Here is a 16,441-nt window from a genome sequence, read left to right as displayed (position 1 = left end):
TACATTTCTTTTTTATAAAAGACCACCACCCAAAGAAACAGACATCAACAATTAAAGGACTCAAAGCTTCTCTTCAAAAGAGGCTTCAGTAAAGGTGGCTAGAAGTTTTACTTGTGAAACAACGATAACAACAATTAAATCATCTGACAAAAATTACTTATAAAGCTATTTTTAACCTTTTGAATTTTGCTTTATTTAATAACATGCCTATTATGCATAGAATGGACTTTGGATGATAAAAAGTTTGGTATATTAAATTGTGTTTCTAAACACAGATAAAAAGGCAAAGTACACCATATTTATTCAAATTCTAGTCTCTTGGTATAAAACTAAAGCAACACAAAATACTTTAAAAATTAAAATGTTTGTGCATTTCTTCAGAATTATTTTTCTGATGAATTGTGCACTTCCTCAAAACAAGTTTTCTCCACAAGAAGGTTTCCTAGATTTAAAGATATGTTTTAAATTAAAAACCAAAACAAAACACGCAAAATACACCAGAGAATTCACCCTGTCTAGTCACTTGCCTCTTCAGCTGTGATCACTTCCAGTTTACAAGCACAGCTGATGGGGGCAAACCACTGGGATGCTCCAGCATCCCCCCCTTTCTGAGGGGGGATGTACAGCAGTACTGCACTGCTGCACACCTCACAGTAGCTTCACTTTCCGCAGGCAGGGAATTGATCAAACTAGCAGCCAGAAAGTGAACAGAACAACAACAACAAAAATAAAATCAAAATCTAGTGTGCATCTCCTCAAATAGTATTTCTTTAGGCCTATGCCTGTTACTTCTTAGTGCAACCTTTTTAAAGATGGAATTTTCAATGGCCAGAAGCTGTTATTTTCTCCTGCTCCAATTCAAACTCCTATTCACAAACTATACCCAACCACCTATGAACACTTACACAAACATTTAACCTTAGGTGCATGAATAGTGATAAAATGCATATGTGAGGGTAGCTGGCCGCTGGCCTTTGAAAAGTCTGGAACACCCTGACTCCAGCCATGGTGCTGTTTCGTTTCATGCATCGGGATGCAGCAATGCCTTCTGCTCTCACAAATTCCTTCCTCTAATTTTAATTTCCTTCTTGAGTTACTTGGTACGTCATACTTAAACTCTAATCCAAATCTCCCTTTTCACCACCAAGCCCACTAACATCTTTCCAACAAGTGAGCATGTGCATGAAAGAGCAGAAGCCATGTGTTTAGGCTGCAGAGCGCCTGCAGAAAGTGGAAATCCCCACCAGCTTTTATCCATTCTTGCAATAGCTCATTCTGTTTTGTCCCATTTCTCAGAAGACTCTAGTGAACTTGGGCTTGATCAGTGAATAAATATCATGTTGTGAACGTTATAGTTTTGGGTAAAAGCTGGTCAAACTATTTGACAAATGTTTACAAATCCAACATCTGTTTATAAGTTAAAAATTACAACCATATAGCTGTACTTATCAAATCACATATGAAATTCTGTCAAGTCAAAGATTTTTCTTTCATAATTACTTAATAGTTTGAAAACATATTTCAAATGAATTTTTCCTTAAGTTATACTTTTCTCATTTTTACCACTTCTTTGCTAGTGGGTATCCTGGTATCAAGCAACAGGATGGTTCTGCCTCTTAACTGAATAACTGTTAGTGAATGATATGAAACACTAAGTACCAAACACCAACTATTTGCAACAAAAATCTTCTAAAATTCGAGAATTTATAAAGAACTTTAAGTAAATAGCTTTGTCACCCAGATACTCATGGGTGAGTATTTCCTTACAAAGAATAAGTAGATTACAAACTTAATTCATTAGCTGCTGGAAAATTATTACTTTATTGACTTAGATTTTAAGCTTCATTGATTATCCAATTGAGAAACATTACCTACAGAAAGATACAAATGGCATAGATACCATGCAATAACAGTAACTTCCAGAGTAGAAGTCTAGTACCAATTAAGAGAACAAAGTCAACTCAGATGCTTTTTTTCACCAGCAAATTTGGGGGGATGGGGAGGGGGGTGGGGAGGAGATTTTTTTCCACAAAGGAGAAATACTTGTTAGAGAGGATAAATTATTAAAATAAGCAAGCGTTTGCAAATAGCAATCAAAATTAAGAAGGGACAACGATATTTTTACTCGTTTCTGCCAGACTTTTTCCTTGCTTCTGTCAATAGTTATTAACAAAAAAATCTGGTACTACACCACTTTCATATAGGCATTCTTTATAATCTTGTCTACAAAAAAAAAACACCTGAGGATGTTTTCATGATGATTTAATCCCCAGAAGATAAACTTCTGGTGTTCTACCTTTGGCTTTTCTGAAAGTCTGTGCCCTCCTCACCAGCCAAAGTGACTGAAAAGCTTAAACCTTATTTTCAGAAGTAACATGGGTACACAGGTGCCAAGTGCTATTTATGTTTCCTTAAAAAGAGGTTGCTACAATGATTACTTAATAGCGAATTGATTTTTACTATTCAGAACCTTACTAGAGACATGTCAGGCTTCAATGGTACCGCTAACAAAGCTGGCCACAATACACTAATTGCAATTCCTAACAATAAACTTCAGTTCTTTCCAGCTAGTCTGCTTTTTCTTGATGAAGTGATTTCTGTGACTCTTTATCCAGATGTGCCACTCTAAAGCCTAGAAATCTTCCTCACCTCTTTATTTTTTCTCCATGTTCCGTTTAAGTGTGTTCTGCTGCTTAAAAAAAAAAAGCGTCCTTTTCTGTTCACATTTAAATGCTCAGTCCCAGAACTATGGTTTCATTCTACCTATTACAAAACAAAACATTTCAGGAGGTCATCATTGCAAACACCCTAGGCTGAACAAGAGGAGATTGCAAATATGTGAAAAATTTGAATCCAGTTTGAGCAGAAAGACAATTTTAAGAACATCCTTCATGGATTTCTTCCCTTCCTTTTCTCTGCTCACCCTACTATGAAGTATCCTAAAGAAAGAAAATAGAGGCCCCTGGGTGGAAGTCACAAACTTCCAGTCAATGTGTTCCTAGTTCTAATTATGTCATTACAGAACACTTAAAGAGAACAAAAGGAAACCAGCACACTGGTGACCTGCTCTCTGTCTCTTCTTCTAGATCAGTAGAATATTACTCAAGTGAACAGCTAGCAAAACAAATAATCCAAAAAAGAACACACCACAATAACCTCAGAAGTACTAGACCTGGAAACATCCCTTAATCACCTGAACGCAGATCTCATACACCATCCAGAGCAACCACATACACTAACAAGTGCTATCACCAAACACGTCATACCAAATCCTTGTCCAGTCAAAAGTCTGATACTTTCACAAGTTGCCTACCAGGAAACATTTTGCCCACTGAGCTTTCATAGTCATACCCTTTCCCTCAGGTAGCTCCTACAACACACTACACGAATTTGAAAATCTCAGTCCTTAAAGAAGCCGTACTTCCCTATTCACAGAGGATTAAAAAGACTTCCTCATCTCCTCCCGAGATCTGCATTGCTCAAATCACAGAAAAAACTTTTTCAGGGTAGGTCTTGGACCTACCCAAGGCTAAGGAATTTAGACTTTCATCTGTCCTAACTGCTGGTGTCAATACAGAAGCACTCGTCTTACACCCATACAGGTTCAAGAAGTACCCTGCTTTCCTCACTTTCCAAAAAAACCAAAACAAAACAAAAAAAAAACACCAAACAAAAAAACCAACAACAACAAAACTCAAAACAAAACCAAAATCCTTACAGGAACAAAAAGCATAGGTGAAAGAGGGAAGTTACTCAGTTCATTTTCCCTTCAAAGACATGTTATGAGCACTGCTCAGAATCCAACAGAACAGAAAGCATATGAAAAAACACACAATTTGTTGGCTGAACATTCTGGGTGAGACCTCCAGAACATCTCTGGCTCTTTAGCCTATAGACAGGGAAAAACATGTATAAGCTCCAGCTTCTGCAGTAGGGCTTCAACAGGGCTGCCACAGTTTCTCAGTTTACTCCGCTCCTCTGGCAGGAACCATCAGTGACCTTCACTAAAAAAGGCAAATTCAAGATTTCCACAAAGAGGTTGGCTAGACTTGGGTCCCAAAGTCAAGTGATCGACGTGGAATTGCTCATAACCCTATACCACTTCCCCAATCATTTTTTCCTTTTAGCTTACAGTATCCCCTTCTCCTTCAGAATCTTCTCGTAAGTAACCTTGCAGTAGTGAAGCTGCTATCCCCCAAATGTTCTCAAACTGCAAGTCTTCTAAAGGAGAAATTAAAATTACAGTGCCATGTGATAACTGGCAATCTGATATAGAAATGGCTCTTGAAACAGTAGAGCTCCCCACCAGGAAGCAAAGTAGTTTTGCCCAGTGTGACTAGCACACGGGATCTTGCTTCTCATTTTACTTACCTACCAACGTGAAATGGCAGGAGGGGAAATATGCAGCAATAAAGACACTTGGAAGAGGATGCAAGATCTTTGAAGCTGAAAGCACCTTACAAACAACAACATCTTGGAACAAAGAACTAGCCAGCTTGAAATGTGACAAGCTTGTATTTATAGCGATAAAAAGCATGGATAAAAAGAATCCCAAAAAGAATAAAAGGACAAGGAAAGGCATTCTAGCTCAAGCACTTAAAGAAATAAAACAAGTTTTATGTGTCACGGTAGTGACATGTCACACATTGTTTTCCAAATGTTCGTAACAATATTTTCTGCCTGGTAGCCTTTAAACACACACTGAAGAATAGCAAGCAAATTTATTCAAAGGCCCTAAAATGACAGCAATCGTTGTTCTTTTTTAAAGCTGTATAAAAAAAAAAAAGCTGTCAGTCTGCATCTAGTTCATGACTACAGGATGATCCAAACAACATGGCTGTGAGAAAGGAGCTTTGTTGAAGTGACACTCCGCTACGCTTTCCAAGCATCTTTGACAAAGCACAGTAGTCTCCATAGCTTCTACTTCTCTTCCTCTTCCATGATGATGGAATAATAAAGAACTGGTATATCAGCTTAAGTTTACTTCTGAAGTAAGCTTCTGGAAGCTATGGCCTCCAGCTGCTTCTTTCCCAGGAAGGTGCATCAGTAGCTGATCAGGATCTCTCCTCAGCACTTAGAGAAGAAACATTACCAGTTCTAGAGCCCACCACATCTTCCACACAAAACACAAAGTCAAATTTTGCCCCTTGCAGACAGAACTTAACAAAGAAGCAAATACTGTATCATAAAAAAATGCTTATTGCAGGATCAAGTCAGAATTATGGAGTGCAATTTAAAATTACCTAATATACAAGAGTGATTAGCATAAGCTTAAAGTAACCCAAGGGAAGCGTAATAGTGCACGCTGGTAACCACCTTAATCTTTCACTAAGGGTGGCTGCTAGTGAAGGAACAGTTAGCAGCCTGGCTGTTAGAATGCCCTCTTCCAAGAATGAAACACAGGTAAAAAAAAATTGGCTCATCAATTTATGAATTATATGTATTAAAGTAGGTTTTATAAAGGTATTTACTAACTTATTTTGACTCCTGTAGATTTCCAAGGAAAACGTGAGGTCTGTAACCTGTTCTAAAGCTGCTTTCTAAAAAGCATCTCTCCTGAATGTTTAGGGTCCTTTATATAAAATTTTAAAGTGTATTTTGATCATTAAATAAGCACACAGAGCAAATTAGCATCAAGGGATAGTAATTTTCCATGTCATGAAAAAAAGCTTATTGCAAAGTGATTATAAAACTCTGTATGAAGTATAAGAAGGTGACAATGAATTTAATAATTTTATGTCACAAATGACAAATGTATGCTTACAAATGTTATCTGAAAGACTACAACAAAATAACTCCAAAATGCGATCAGAAATGTCACTAGTTTCGGTCACTAGAGAGAATTTTCCTTTATTAGGGTCTCCCTAGATCACCACTACAAACCACATTTTGGGTTTTTTTTTGGGGGGTGGGGGGTGTTGTTTTGGGGGTTGTTTGTTTGTTTTTATCTCCAAAGAACACCTTAGCAGAAGCTATCAGCTTTGACAGAACACCAAAATTCTGGCACTGAACCACAAATTGACCATTACCATAAAAAGAACTGCTAAATGAGAGACCATGTGCTCAGTATAAAACTAATTTCATGCTTTCAAAAGCACACAGTGGCTTCTAGCAAGATAGTGGCCCTGGGACTTGCAAAGACAGATTGGCTAATACAAATGGTGTGTGCTCCTGATGCAGTCTGCTTAGCCAAGCTTTACATGTACTGGCAGTAAATGGAAATTCTCGAATCTTCTGTCAAACAAATACACACTTATCTATAACTTCAGAGCTGAAAGCTATAAAACAGCTGCCTCATAAATATATTTAGCAGGAAAACGCATGAGCTGTCCTAGTTCCTCATAAAAAAACACCCCACAGCAGTCTTTACATAGTAAGCATAGACATTTCTATAGCAAGCAAGAAAAAAATTTTAGCAAGTATTTTTCAGCATCTTTCCTTCTTTTATTAAAAAAATTGCTAATCAGGAAACACAAATATAATCATAGCAGGTCTCACCACAAAATAAACATATTAGCAGAACAGCAATGCTTAATAAGTAACTTAGTGGAACTAATTTTTTGTGTTCTGCTATAGGTGAAATTCTCAGTAAAAAACTTTTTTTTTTTAAACACATAGGTACAAAGTCCATTTAGTTTACGATAATGCTTCTTTTGAGCTTAAAGATTTACTACTAGAACTCCACAGGCTACCTTTAGCACACTATCTGTTCCCTTAAATAAAACGTACTGCACTAAATCTCGAATTTAACTGGTTAGGGAGAAGCGACAGTAATTTTATACCCTTCTCAAAGCAAGTTGTCAGAGCAAATGAATTACTGGAAGCTATCCTGGGCATGACAGGCCATAACTTTTAATATTAACAATGACAGACATACGTAAGATGTCAAATCCAGTACACAATTTATTTCATTCTTTACTTACTTAGTTTATCTGGAAAATCCGACAGCTCTTGTGTTTTACATATCATTATAACTACAATTTGAGATTTAACAAGCCAGAAAGCAAGCTCTGGCAAGAGATATTTAGTCACACCACTAATTAGCTTCTTTCTATAACAATAACATAGCATCACTAGCATGTTCCAAAAACATTTAAAATGCATAGGAAGTCACCTACTGGAAAGATGCCCTCTGAAAGCAGCAAGCAAGGGAAGGGAGCTTGCCACATTTTTAGAGTTACTTTTAATACTGAAATAAGAAGAGAAGAAAAATATGCATTATATGCCTTGCCATTTTCTTATCCTTTCCATCGGAATAACTAAAACACAAAGGACATGCACAGAGAAATAATGCCAAACATGTAAGCATCCACTCCTAATATCACAAAGCAATTCAGTGAAGTTTAATAATAAAAATCATGCTCACCTCTACTGGGAAGTCCACTCCACATTATGGCAATACTATTTAAGCAGCTTAAACAGCAACCAAGTTACATAAACAAAACTTCCAGTATGTGACCAATATGATCTACGGTGCTACAGAGACTTGGCTCCAGCCCTGATCATCTGTGTGACAGTACACTGTTATACCAGTGCAGCCTCAAACCTTCCCAGATGCTGGCTTATTGCACTGCTCATTGAAAATCCTTCACACGCTGGCAACATTTTAGGGAAGGACAAGCACACTCTGAGTCATTTGTAAAGAAAGCAAAGCAATTTCAGTTCTGTATCTTCATGCGTACCGAAACACGGAGCACTGTCAAAGTAGAAGTCTGAGGTGAATTTATGCTAAGGAACAGGCAACCCAAGCCTTCATTATCAATGCATGGAATCAGCTACAGTGCTTAAATTCAAATAAACCATTAAAAAAAAAAAAAAAAGGATATGGTTATGAAAGGCTCTACAGATTCAGCTCCGAACCACACAGAACGAAGAATCATCTATCTAGACTGTGTAAATGTTAAAAATAGCTCTGTCTTTTCTACAATGAACACGAGACAGAGGAGAATCAGTAGCCTGTATTGTGATGAGGTTCGTTATTGGAAAAAAATCCAGCAATAAAAATTAATGATTCCTTACAGCTTTTCTAAATAAGATTAATTTACAATTATGCAAATGAACAAATAAGTACTTTTTAATCACATAACAGACAAAGTGTATTACATAAGACACATAGGATATCTATTAAAGAGAGCATAAATATTTGGATAAAAAATTTTAAATACTGACCCAGCAGAGATCTGTACAGTCCAGCATATTAAGTATTTGGGAAAAAAAGAAAAAAAGAATCAACAACTAAAAGCATGCCATTACATGACCAATGCCTTTGTCTTTCAAAAACCACAATAATTTTTAATTACTTACTATGAAAAACATCCATGGCTTATTAAATTCATGCTCCTCCTAGTCCCATACAGACTTCCCACTATGTAAATCTTTTTGTCTTTTCAGGTACTTCATACGTTTTCTTTCCCAAAAAAGGTAATAGGGCATGTGTCGCTGTGCATACTCACGCCCACAGAGATACACAGTATAATAAGAATCAGATGTAGGTTAGGTTTGCAAAGAAATAGAAAGACACTGGAGTTTTTATTATAATACCTGTACAGTTATCCAAATACAATACCGTGTCATGAGACAACTATGAGAGAAATTTTGGCAGGTTCTGATCCCAGATGAGGATACTTACCATACAGAGAGAGTATCTGATTTACTTTTGCAAGATAAAAATAATAAACAAATTTTACTTTATTATTTTTTTTCAGTCATTTTAATACAGAAATCATTGTTGGAAATGAGCACTGAATAAAAATGATGACTCCGCATTTCTAGATCCCTTTTCATCTCAGCTGTCTACACCTTCACATCCTTCAAAGAGACAGTAAAGAAACTCTTGCTGCAACATGAACTCAACTGATTTCAGTAGCTCTCCAGGCCATTGACGGGGCTGTTTAACTAACAAGGGAGACCCCCCCCAACCTGAGCAGAAGTTGTATCATCACCACTCCTACAGCCATTCCCAGCTTGAAATCATGGCTGGCAAGTAGCTGTATTCTTGGTCCTAGACTCTGGAACATCTAATTATCTGATGGTTTAAATGCTGGTTCTTTACCACAGCATAACTGCCCCTGAAGGCAGGTTAAACTCTCCAAGATGGAGTCTTGCAGAGAATTTTGACACGAGAATATATTTATGCAAACAAGCGGCAAAGGGTGCCAACTGTTGTAGCCAATTTTCTTTTGAAACCTTTCCCCACTCCACCCAAAGCACCACCCCCCATAAACCACTTTCTTCCCTATTAGCCACATATTCTGTTTGCTTGCTTACAAATGTCTTTCGCATACTCCCCGCCTCCAAGAGAATGAAGACGAGGCTACAAATAAGTAATTGGTCTGATAACCTTTAACAACATCAAAAAAGGCTGGGTTTTCTTTTTTCCATTAGGGAATTTTTGAATGTTTTGCTCTAATGCAACTTGACAATTACTTAAAAACAACCAACCTCAGTGAAACAATAATTTTCCATTTTTTTCATTAAGACTACCAGTAAGTGCACATATCATCTACTTATTATTTTTATTAATTTCACCAGTACTTTCACAGTGCAGCTACTCAAACACAGAACAAAGTATTGTAGACACAGTTTGTAGTTATTAGCAAACAAGTAACCATCTTTAATGTCAGCTCTGTCCCTTGATATGAACTCTCATCATCAATTTTTTGTAAGGAGTATCAAGTGCACCAAAACAATATAATAAAACCCCTTTATTTCAGAGCAGCCAGTCATGACTGCTGTGAAATAAAAATAGCAATCATAAATACATTTCATATCGTAAGAAAAAAGTTAACTTATGTAACATTACATATTTCTTAAGTAAGTTGCAGAAGATACTCAAGTGATGGAAAGAATGTGGAACCATCTACCAAATGCAATCTTATTCAAAAGACCACTGAATAAAATGTCAACATACCTTGTAGCGTGAAGTGAAATACTAACAGCTTCTCAACAGCTCACTAATCCATGTTGCGTTACAGGAATGTAACTTTGTGTTAATTATATTGGAGAAAGGTAATAGTTTTGCTTTTAGTAAAAGAATCTAATCTTTTCCAAATAGAATAGCAAAATAGGATAGCAAAATGGGGAGCAACCTCCCTCTCACACAGGGGGCAGATGACGAAAGCCCCAAGGCATCAGTCCACTTTGTGCCCCCACCCCCAGCAGCAGCTTTTTTCAAACAGCTTTCCAAAAGGTTGGTCTGTAGGCAGCAGATGTGGAAGATAGAACAAGTGCTGACCTTCTACAAGTCTAAAAAAAGCTTTGGCATAACAGAAGAAAGAGTAAACTCACTGTGCTTTCTACTATCCTCCTCCTCCTCCACTTCTCTACAGTCTTACACACCAATGCAATAGCTATGCATGCATGCACGCACTTAGTAGGACTCAGCTCACAAACTTTTTCAAGATACTTTTGGTTGCTGCTTAGCATTCATCTGAGTACTCGGTAGAATAATTCATAAAGAACTTCTGTAATAAAAGTCAGATTATCCTTGTTCTTATTTTAGAAAAATGAAATACAAACATTGATAAGGAATTAGAGGACCTAGATCAAGAGGCTTAAAGCAAGCAAAAATTCTGTTCCCCATTAAGTTGGCACAAAGCAGTCTTAGATGGCAAGAAAGCTAGTCCTGGCCCAGCTAAAGATTTAAACCTACACACAAAGACCTCCATTTAGGATCATGTTATTCCAACAATTAAAAACTGAGGAAAAACTCCACTGCAATCTGTGCATTGCAGTTTTGTTCTATTGTAACAGGCCATCATTCAACCCTGCACTGATCTAGTCACCTGGCAAGGTAATTTCTTAACAGTTTAATAAAAAAAACTAAAAAAAAAAAAAAAAAAAAAAAAAAGTCTTCCTCATATGCACCAGGCCAAAGATGAGCGTGTGGATTTAAGGCTAGCTGGAGTATTTTCAGAATAATTTCTCAACGTCTACCAATAGTCAGTTTTACTTTTTGAGAGAAAGAAAAAGTCAAATGCTTAGAAAATTATTTATTAATGTAAACTAGATGTTTAAAAAGGTCCATTTCATTTGACATAGCTGAAGACACTATTCACTTCCTAACTCTAGACATCTGGCAAACTAATACGCAAGTTAGCTTTGTAGTCCATGAATCCTTTGAAGGATAATTCCAAGCACTTTAATTGTAAGCCTCCCTGTAACTTGAAAGGATGCCTAGACTTCCAACTTAATATGGCATTGCACAAGGAGGCAAAGCAGTTCTAATCTCTATTGCCAAAAGTGAAGAAAATCTGCCTTCTCCTACTCCCTTGTTCTCCTCCCACAGCCAAGATTGCTCTTTTACCTTCTCCCTTGCACTGGGCCCTTTTTGTGACCCGATTTAAGTCACGAACACACCAATAGCCTAGTCATTTTTGTATTTATTTTGCTAGCTTAAGAAATCCCTGGCTGTCATTGCTGTGAGCCAGATCACACAACTGTGTTTTGATAATCTCGCAGGAAATCATACTGTGATTACTTCCTCAGTATCACAGGGGAACACATTAACTTGTAGGACTGTTTCCTACAAAGAGTCACAGCATAGGGGCCCACAGCATTTCCAAAACTGTCCTGCAAGGTCAGAGATTTCAAGAGCAAAAAGGCAGAGCTGCTACCAGAATACACTGCCAGAGGACCAACGTACCAATCTCATTGCCAGCCAAACCCACAGAAAGATCTTTAAACAGGCATTAATGTGTGGCATCTGGACCCTAAAGCACATTTGCTATTTAAAACTGCCTAGGACCCAGGAAAAAGTGGTTCTGCTTTGCCTGCTTCTAGAATTTGGGCATTTTCTGTAACAAAAATGAAACACCCCTACCCATTTCCAGGGATCTGTGAAATTCGGTCTTTGATAGGTATTTCTAGTGCACTCATTCTTAAAACTACACCAACCGTCCCCATGTTTGCATGGGGGCAAGGGAGAGAGAATCAGGAGATTCACCACGAGATACCACCCCAGGGAACAAGTAATGAGAATTTGTGGAGAAAAAAAAAAAAAGAAATAAAAATCGGTGTCATCTCCAAAAGAGAACTGGGAGGAATACAATGAAGTCACCCACAAAACTGGCCACAGCTTATATACTAAACAAACAACTCGCAGTTACCCCTACAGAGAGCTTTGCTTTATGGAAAAGGCTGAAGAAAAGCCTAGCAGCAGAGGCAGCCGTGGCCCGGTCGCCCGGGCTGCAGCACCATCTGGTGGAAGCCTTGCGGCCCCGCAGCCACGCTGCCTTTCCCGCCTGCGGGACGCCGGCCCCTCCGCTCTTCAGTTCCCTCATTAGCTAGCTGGTAGCAGATAAGGAGGCAAGTCCGTACCACACTCTCAAATCCGGTCCGTCCCCCTTCGAAGAGCAGATACCTTAGCCCTTGCTTTCGGGGTGGCAGGTGGGGTTTCAGGTACCCCGAGAAGCTGGGACCTGTCCCACGGCTGTCGCCACTGCAGGCTCCAGCAAGACGTGCTGCTGAAAAGCTTTTAACAGGCCCACTCCATTCCACAATACATTTCCCCAAGACTGCAAGAAACTACCCTTTCTTTTCCTGTCTATAGGAAATAACTGGAATCATTTCCAATTGAAGCCGCCGAAGCAAATACACACTTCGGAGTTTTCCCAAAGCTTCATGGCTTTCCTTCTGGCAGAAGCCTGGCCGTATATCAGATATGCCTGGCACAAGGGTAGGGACAGCCCAGGGGAATGGCATCACTGACAAACTTCAGCCTGAGCTGCAGTAAGACCGGGTGGGTACGAATGGTAACGAACGATCACTAACAAGCAATAGCAAAGGCTCTAACCTCATGTGCAATGTACTTCCCCGGTAGAATACCGTTTTCTTCATACGCGTAATTTTTAACGCCAGTCTAAAGAAAATGAGGAGTGCAGTGAATGGAGAAAAGCAGCTGTAGAATTGCATATAAAGTAAAATTTACTCGCTGTGAAGTAATTGAAATTGCAGGTACAGGTACCACTGCAAAGCAGCTTCTAGATTTCAGTAATGGGGTGGAGGAGGCAAAATAAACGAGAGTCTATAGAAACCAAGTAGTCTTTTTAGAAAAATATGTTGCTACATAACTTTCGAAATTCTATGACAGTTGTACCCTTATTCTGAATATAACAAAGTAACTTTGAAGTTACCGCTACAACGATATTTAGACTTAAATATATAAAACCCCCTCATCTATGCATTGTATCATATTATTGCCAAGACCTAGAATTCCACAGTTATCAAATCTTAGCAAACTTTTCAATAGTGGCACAACAGGGACCATTACTTATTTCTGAAAGTCACAAGCAAGAAATTGAGGTTATAGTTGTAAAACACAGTGAAAGTCAACAGTTAAGAGGATGCTTTATAATAACCTGAGGCCACCTGTCACAGGGAGGACCTCAGAAGAGGATGAATACGAAAATGTGTCTCACGACTCCTTTGTGTTCATTCCCATTTGGAAGAAAGTCCACCAAAAGCCCAGGAGGCTGGAGGCAGTGGTGGTGCACAGTTCAGTTCTGTCACACAGGGTCAAGACAGTTCTGGCAGGTCTGTAATCCTGGTTTCTATACTGTCAATGAATATTTACAGTCACATATATTTTATAGTCACCTTGTTTTCCAATAGGAATATTATTCATTTCACATCCATCTTAGGAAGACGGAGGAAAACTCCAACCACAGATTAGCAGGAACCTTTGCGGAAAGCTTCCCGAGGTGTGCTGAACTGTTCACCACCTGGTTCATTAGGAGGGGTTGTAGTTGTAACAATGAAGTATGAGAAGGGCTATTTGCTTCCTTCACAGGTGGAATAAAGTCTGTTCACTGGTGAGGCGAGATGAATATAACCATTCTCTCAATATCTGCGCAATTTATTCTGTTTACAATGTTAGCCAAAGGAATGAGAAAGGCAGACTCCCATTGCAAGGGGTAATAGCACTCCAGGGGACATAGATTAAAACTGAGCTTGGATAATGTCAATTTATAAGACAATTAATTTCTATTTATTTTTGGAAAGTGTTCTTTGAGAGCTACATTTCAGTAAATCTTGTTCTCCTACTGGCTCTTAAACAGTATATTAAGTTGTCTATGCAATAATAAACTGCCTATGCAAGGCATTTCTTTCTTTTAAATGCTATGAAACCAACATCCTTCAGCTATGAATGCCTATTTCAACATGTACTGGATAGACCAGCATAACTAGTAAATAACTATGATATAGACTAATATAGAGATCAGTGAACAAAGCACAAAGAAACATGAATTTTATCTCCTAAGCTATACAGTAACCTCAAAGCACACGTTCCAGCAAATAAAATATTCTCAGCGTCAGAGCATTCTTTGATCAACAGTGCCAGAGCATCAGCTGCCATCCCCAGGAATGACTGCAAAGACATCAGGTGCAGGGGTCCAGCTAACAAAAAGCAACAGAAAACATACTGTGCAAACATTTCAAATGTTTTCTATCAGCACACAGAGGAATTTAAGTTAATTTATAATGTCTCATAGATATTATTTTCAGAATGCACACAATTAAAGTAACGTAGGTGTTACTCAATAGGAATTTAATCTTTTGGACCACAGACCTTACCCAAGTGATACCCTTACACTACTTGGCTCTAAACCAACCAAATGACACCACAGACTTCAAGAAAAGTCAAACTCAATTAAAAAGAATCACAATGGAAAAAAATAAAAGAAAAAGAAAAAAGCTTAACCCTTTAATGCAGTTTAACTGTTTCTATACAAAAACAAAAAACCAAAGCAAATCCCCTCACATGACTAACAAAAACATTCTCTAACAAAATTAATAAAGATTTTTTACTAATATTTGAGATGTTACTTCATCAATACCAAGTGTTAATAAGCAGCACCTTTTGTTTCTTCTAGACAATAATTCCTTAAATCTGTGCTATTTTATCTCAGAACCAGAAAGGATGACTTGCTATATTTGCTCGAGATATAAAAAATACTTTTTAATATCAACTTTGGCCCTTTTGGATTCTACAAAATGTCATACACACGAATTTTCTTTAACAAAATAAATGGAAAGGAAGAAAGAAAGTTTGTACTTCAACTATCAGTAAGAAAAGCATCCTTAAAGTGCTCCAACAAATTTCTTCAATGCTGTTGAAACATCACAGAAAAAGGATAGCCCTGCAGCAAAATCCTTAAGCTATGAACATTAAAGCAAGAGACTATATGGCATACCAGGACCCCTTAAAAAAGGGAACAAGAGTCACAAAATCCTTAGTCTTACAACCACACAAGACTGAATGATTTGTTCCATGTGTTTACTTTCCTATATGCATAAAGTAGTAAGGAAATACCACATTTTTCTGGGTCTAACACTGAAATAGACAAAAAAACAACAACAAAAAAAAAGCACATTATATGCTTGTGCACCTTTACATTATGCATGTTAAATGCATTTTGCCCAAGCATTTGGGACCTTTGTTTTGCCCAGTAAGTAAAAAGTATTATTTAAATTACTTCTCACTTGAATGAGAGTAATTAAAACAGAGATCACTGAAAGCAGAAACAATGAAAGGGCCAGGACTGTAAATTCTAGCTCTCCTCCTCCGCTTCCCACCACTACATTTCATTCAAAAGTTTCTCCTGTACCTGTAGCATCCTTCTAGAACTTTGTTTTGGGAACAAAAGCAAATGACAAAATACACAACTATTTGAACCCACAACAGCTACTTTTAAATGGACCATATCTCAACTACACAAGGCCCAACACAGCCATAAATCATGCATTAACACAATATTTTCTTAATACAAGTTGGCTTCACAGGAGAAAAAATACACCAGTAATTCTGAAATGACAAAGTATTATTAACTACTAGTATTAATCTACATTAAGTTTAATGGTTGTTGGGTGGGGAAGGTAGAGCTTAAAAGCTTCCTCAGATCTCTTGACCAAAATCTGACATCTCATACTAATCATGTACCTGTGCTTGTACTTGCAAACAAAGTGCCAGGAGCTGTACTTGTAGGGAGTTTCCCATTATTGAGCTGCTTCACTCTTTTCAGGTGAGACTTCCCATTGTAATGAACTTGAGCTTGTGCTGCAGAATTCAGCTGTATATTGCACACTTCGCAGAAGGAAAACAGTATCTTCTTTTTTTCTTTGCTTAATTGATAGTCCTGTCTGTCATTCCTCAGTCCTTTTTCTTCAAAGCCCCGTAGAACAGCTGGTTGATTCATAATCCCATCTTCAAAAACGTGATCAGGACTTAATGGACGCTTCATACCTACAAAGCAAACAGACAAAGTTGTTACTAGAAGCCAACTAATAATGCTTACCACTAAATCAGCATTTTCTTTTTTAAAATGCTATACAGCATGAACCAAAGACCAGTTCCAACAAACAAGGTTCCAAATTGCAGAGGCATGCTTAATAGAGAAAAACGTGCTTTTGTGACACACTGCAGAGCTCAGAAATAGTAAGT

The 16,441-nt window shown here is 37.9% G+C and overlaps 1 protein-coding gene across 3 annotated transcripts in view; it reads right to left on the bottom strand.

Moving 5' to 3' along the window:
• The window catches only part of ZNF385B (zinc finger protein 385B), a 138,868-nt gene extending 122,627 nt beyond the window's left edge, over nucleotides 1–16,241 (bottom strand). For 2 of the 3 annotated variants that reach the window (XM_035901441.1, XM_035901442.1), the window contains exons 1-2: nucleotides 15,941–16,241; nucleotides 11,696–11,711 (exon numbers count right to left, since the gene is read on the bottom strand). In XM_035901441.1, coding sequence (XP_035757334.1) covers nucleotides 11,696–11,711; nucleotides 15,941–16,241 — 317 coding nt within the window. The remainder of the gene's footprint in view (nucleotides 1–11,695; nucleotides 11,712–15,940) is intronic. The other variant, XM_009646025.1, reaches the window with a different exon arrangement.
• Nucleotides 16,242–16,441: the final 200 nt, after the last annotated feature.

Source organism: Egretta garzetta, unplaced genomic scaffold, assembly GCF_000687185.1.
Source record: "Egretta garzetta isolate BGI_Z169 unplaced genomic scaffold, ASM68718v1 scaffold539, whole genome shotgun sequence".
NCBI classification, from domain to species: Eukaryota; Metazoa; Chordata; class Aves; order Pelecaniformes; family Ardeidae; genus Egretta; species Egretta garzetta.
This window is presented reverse-complemented; position numbering and strand designations above follow the sequence as displayed.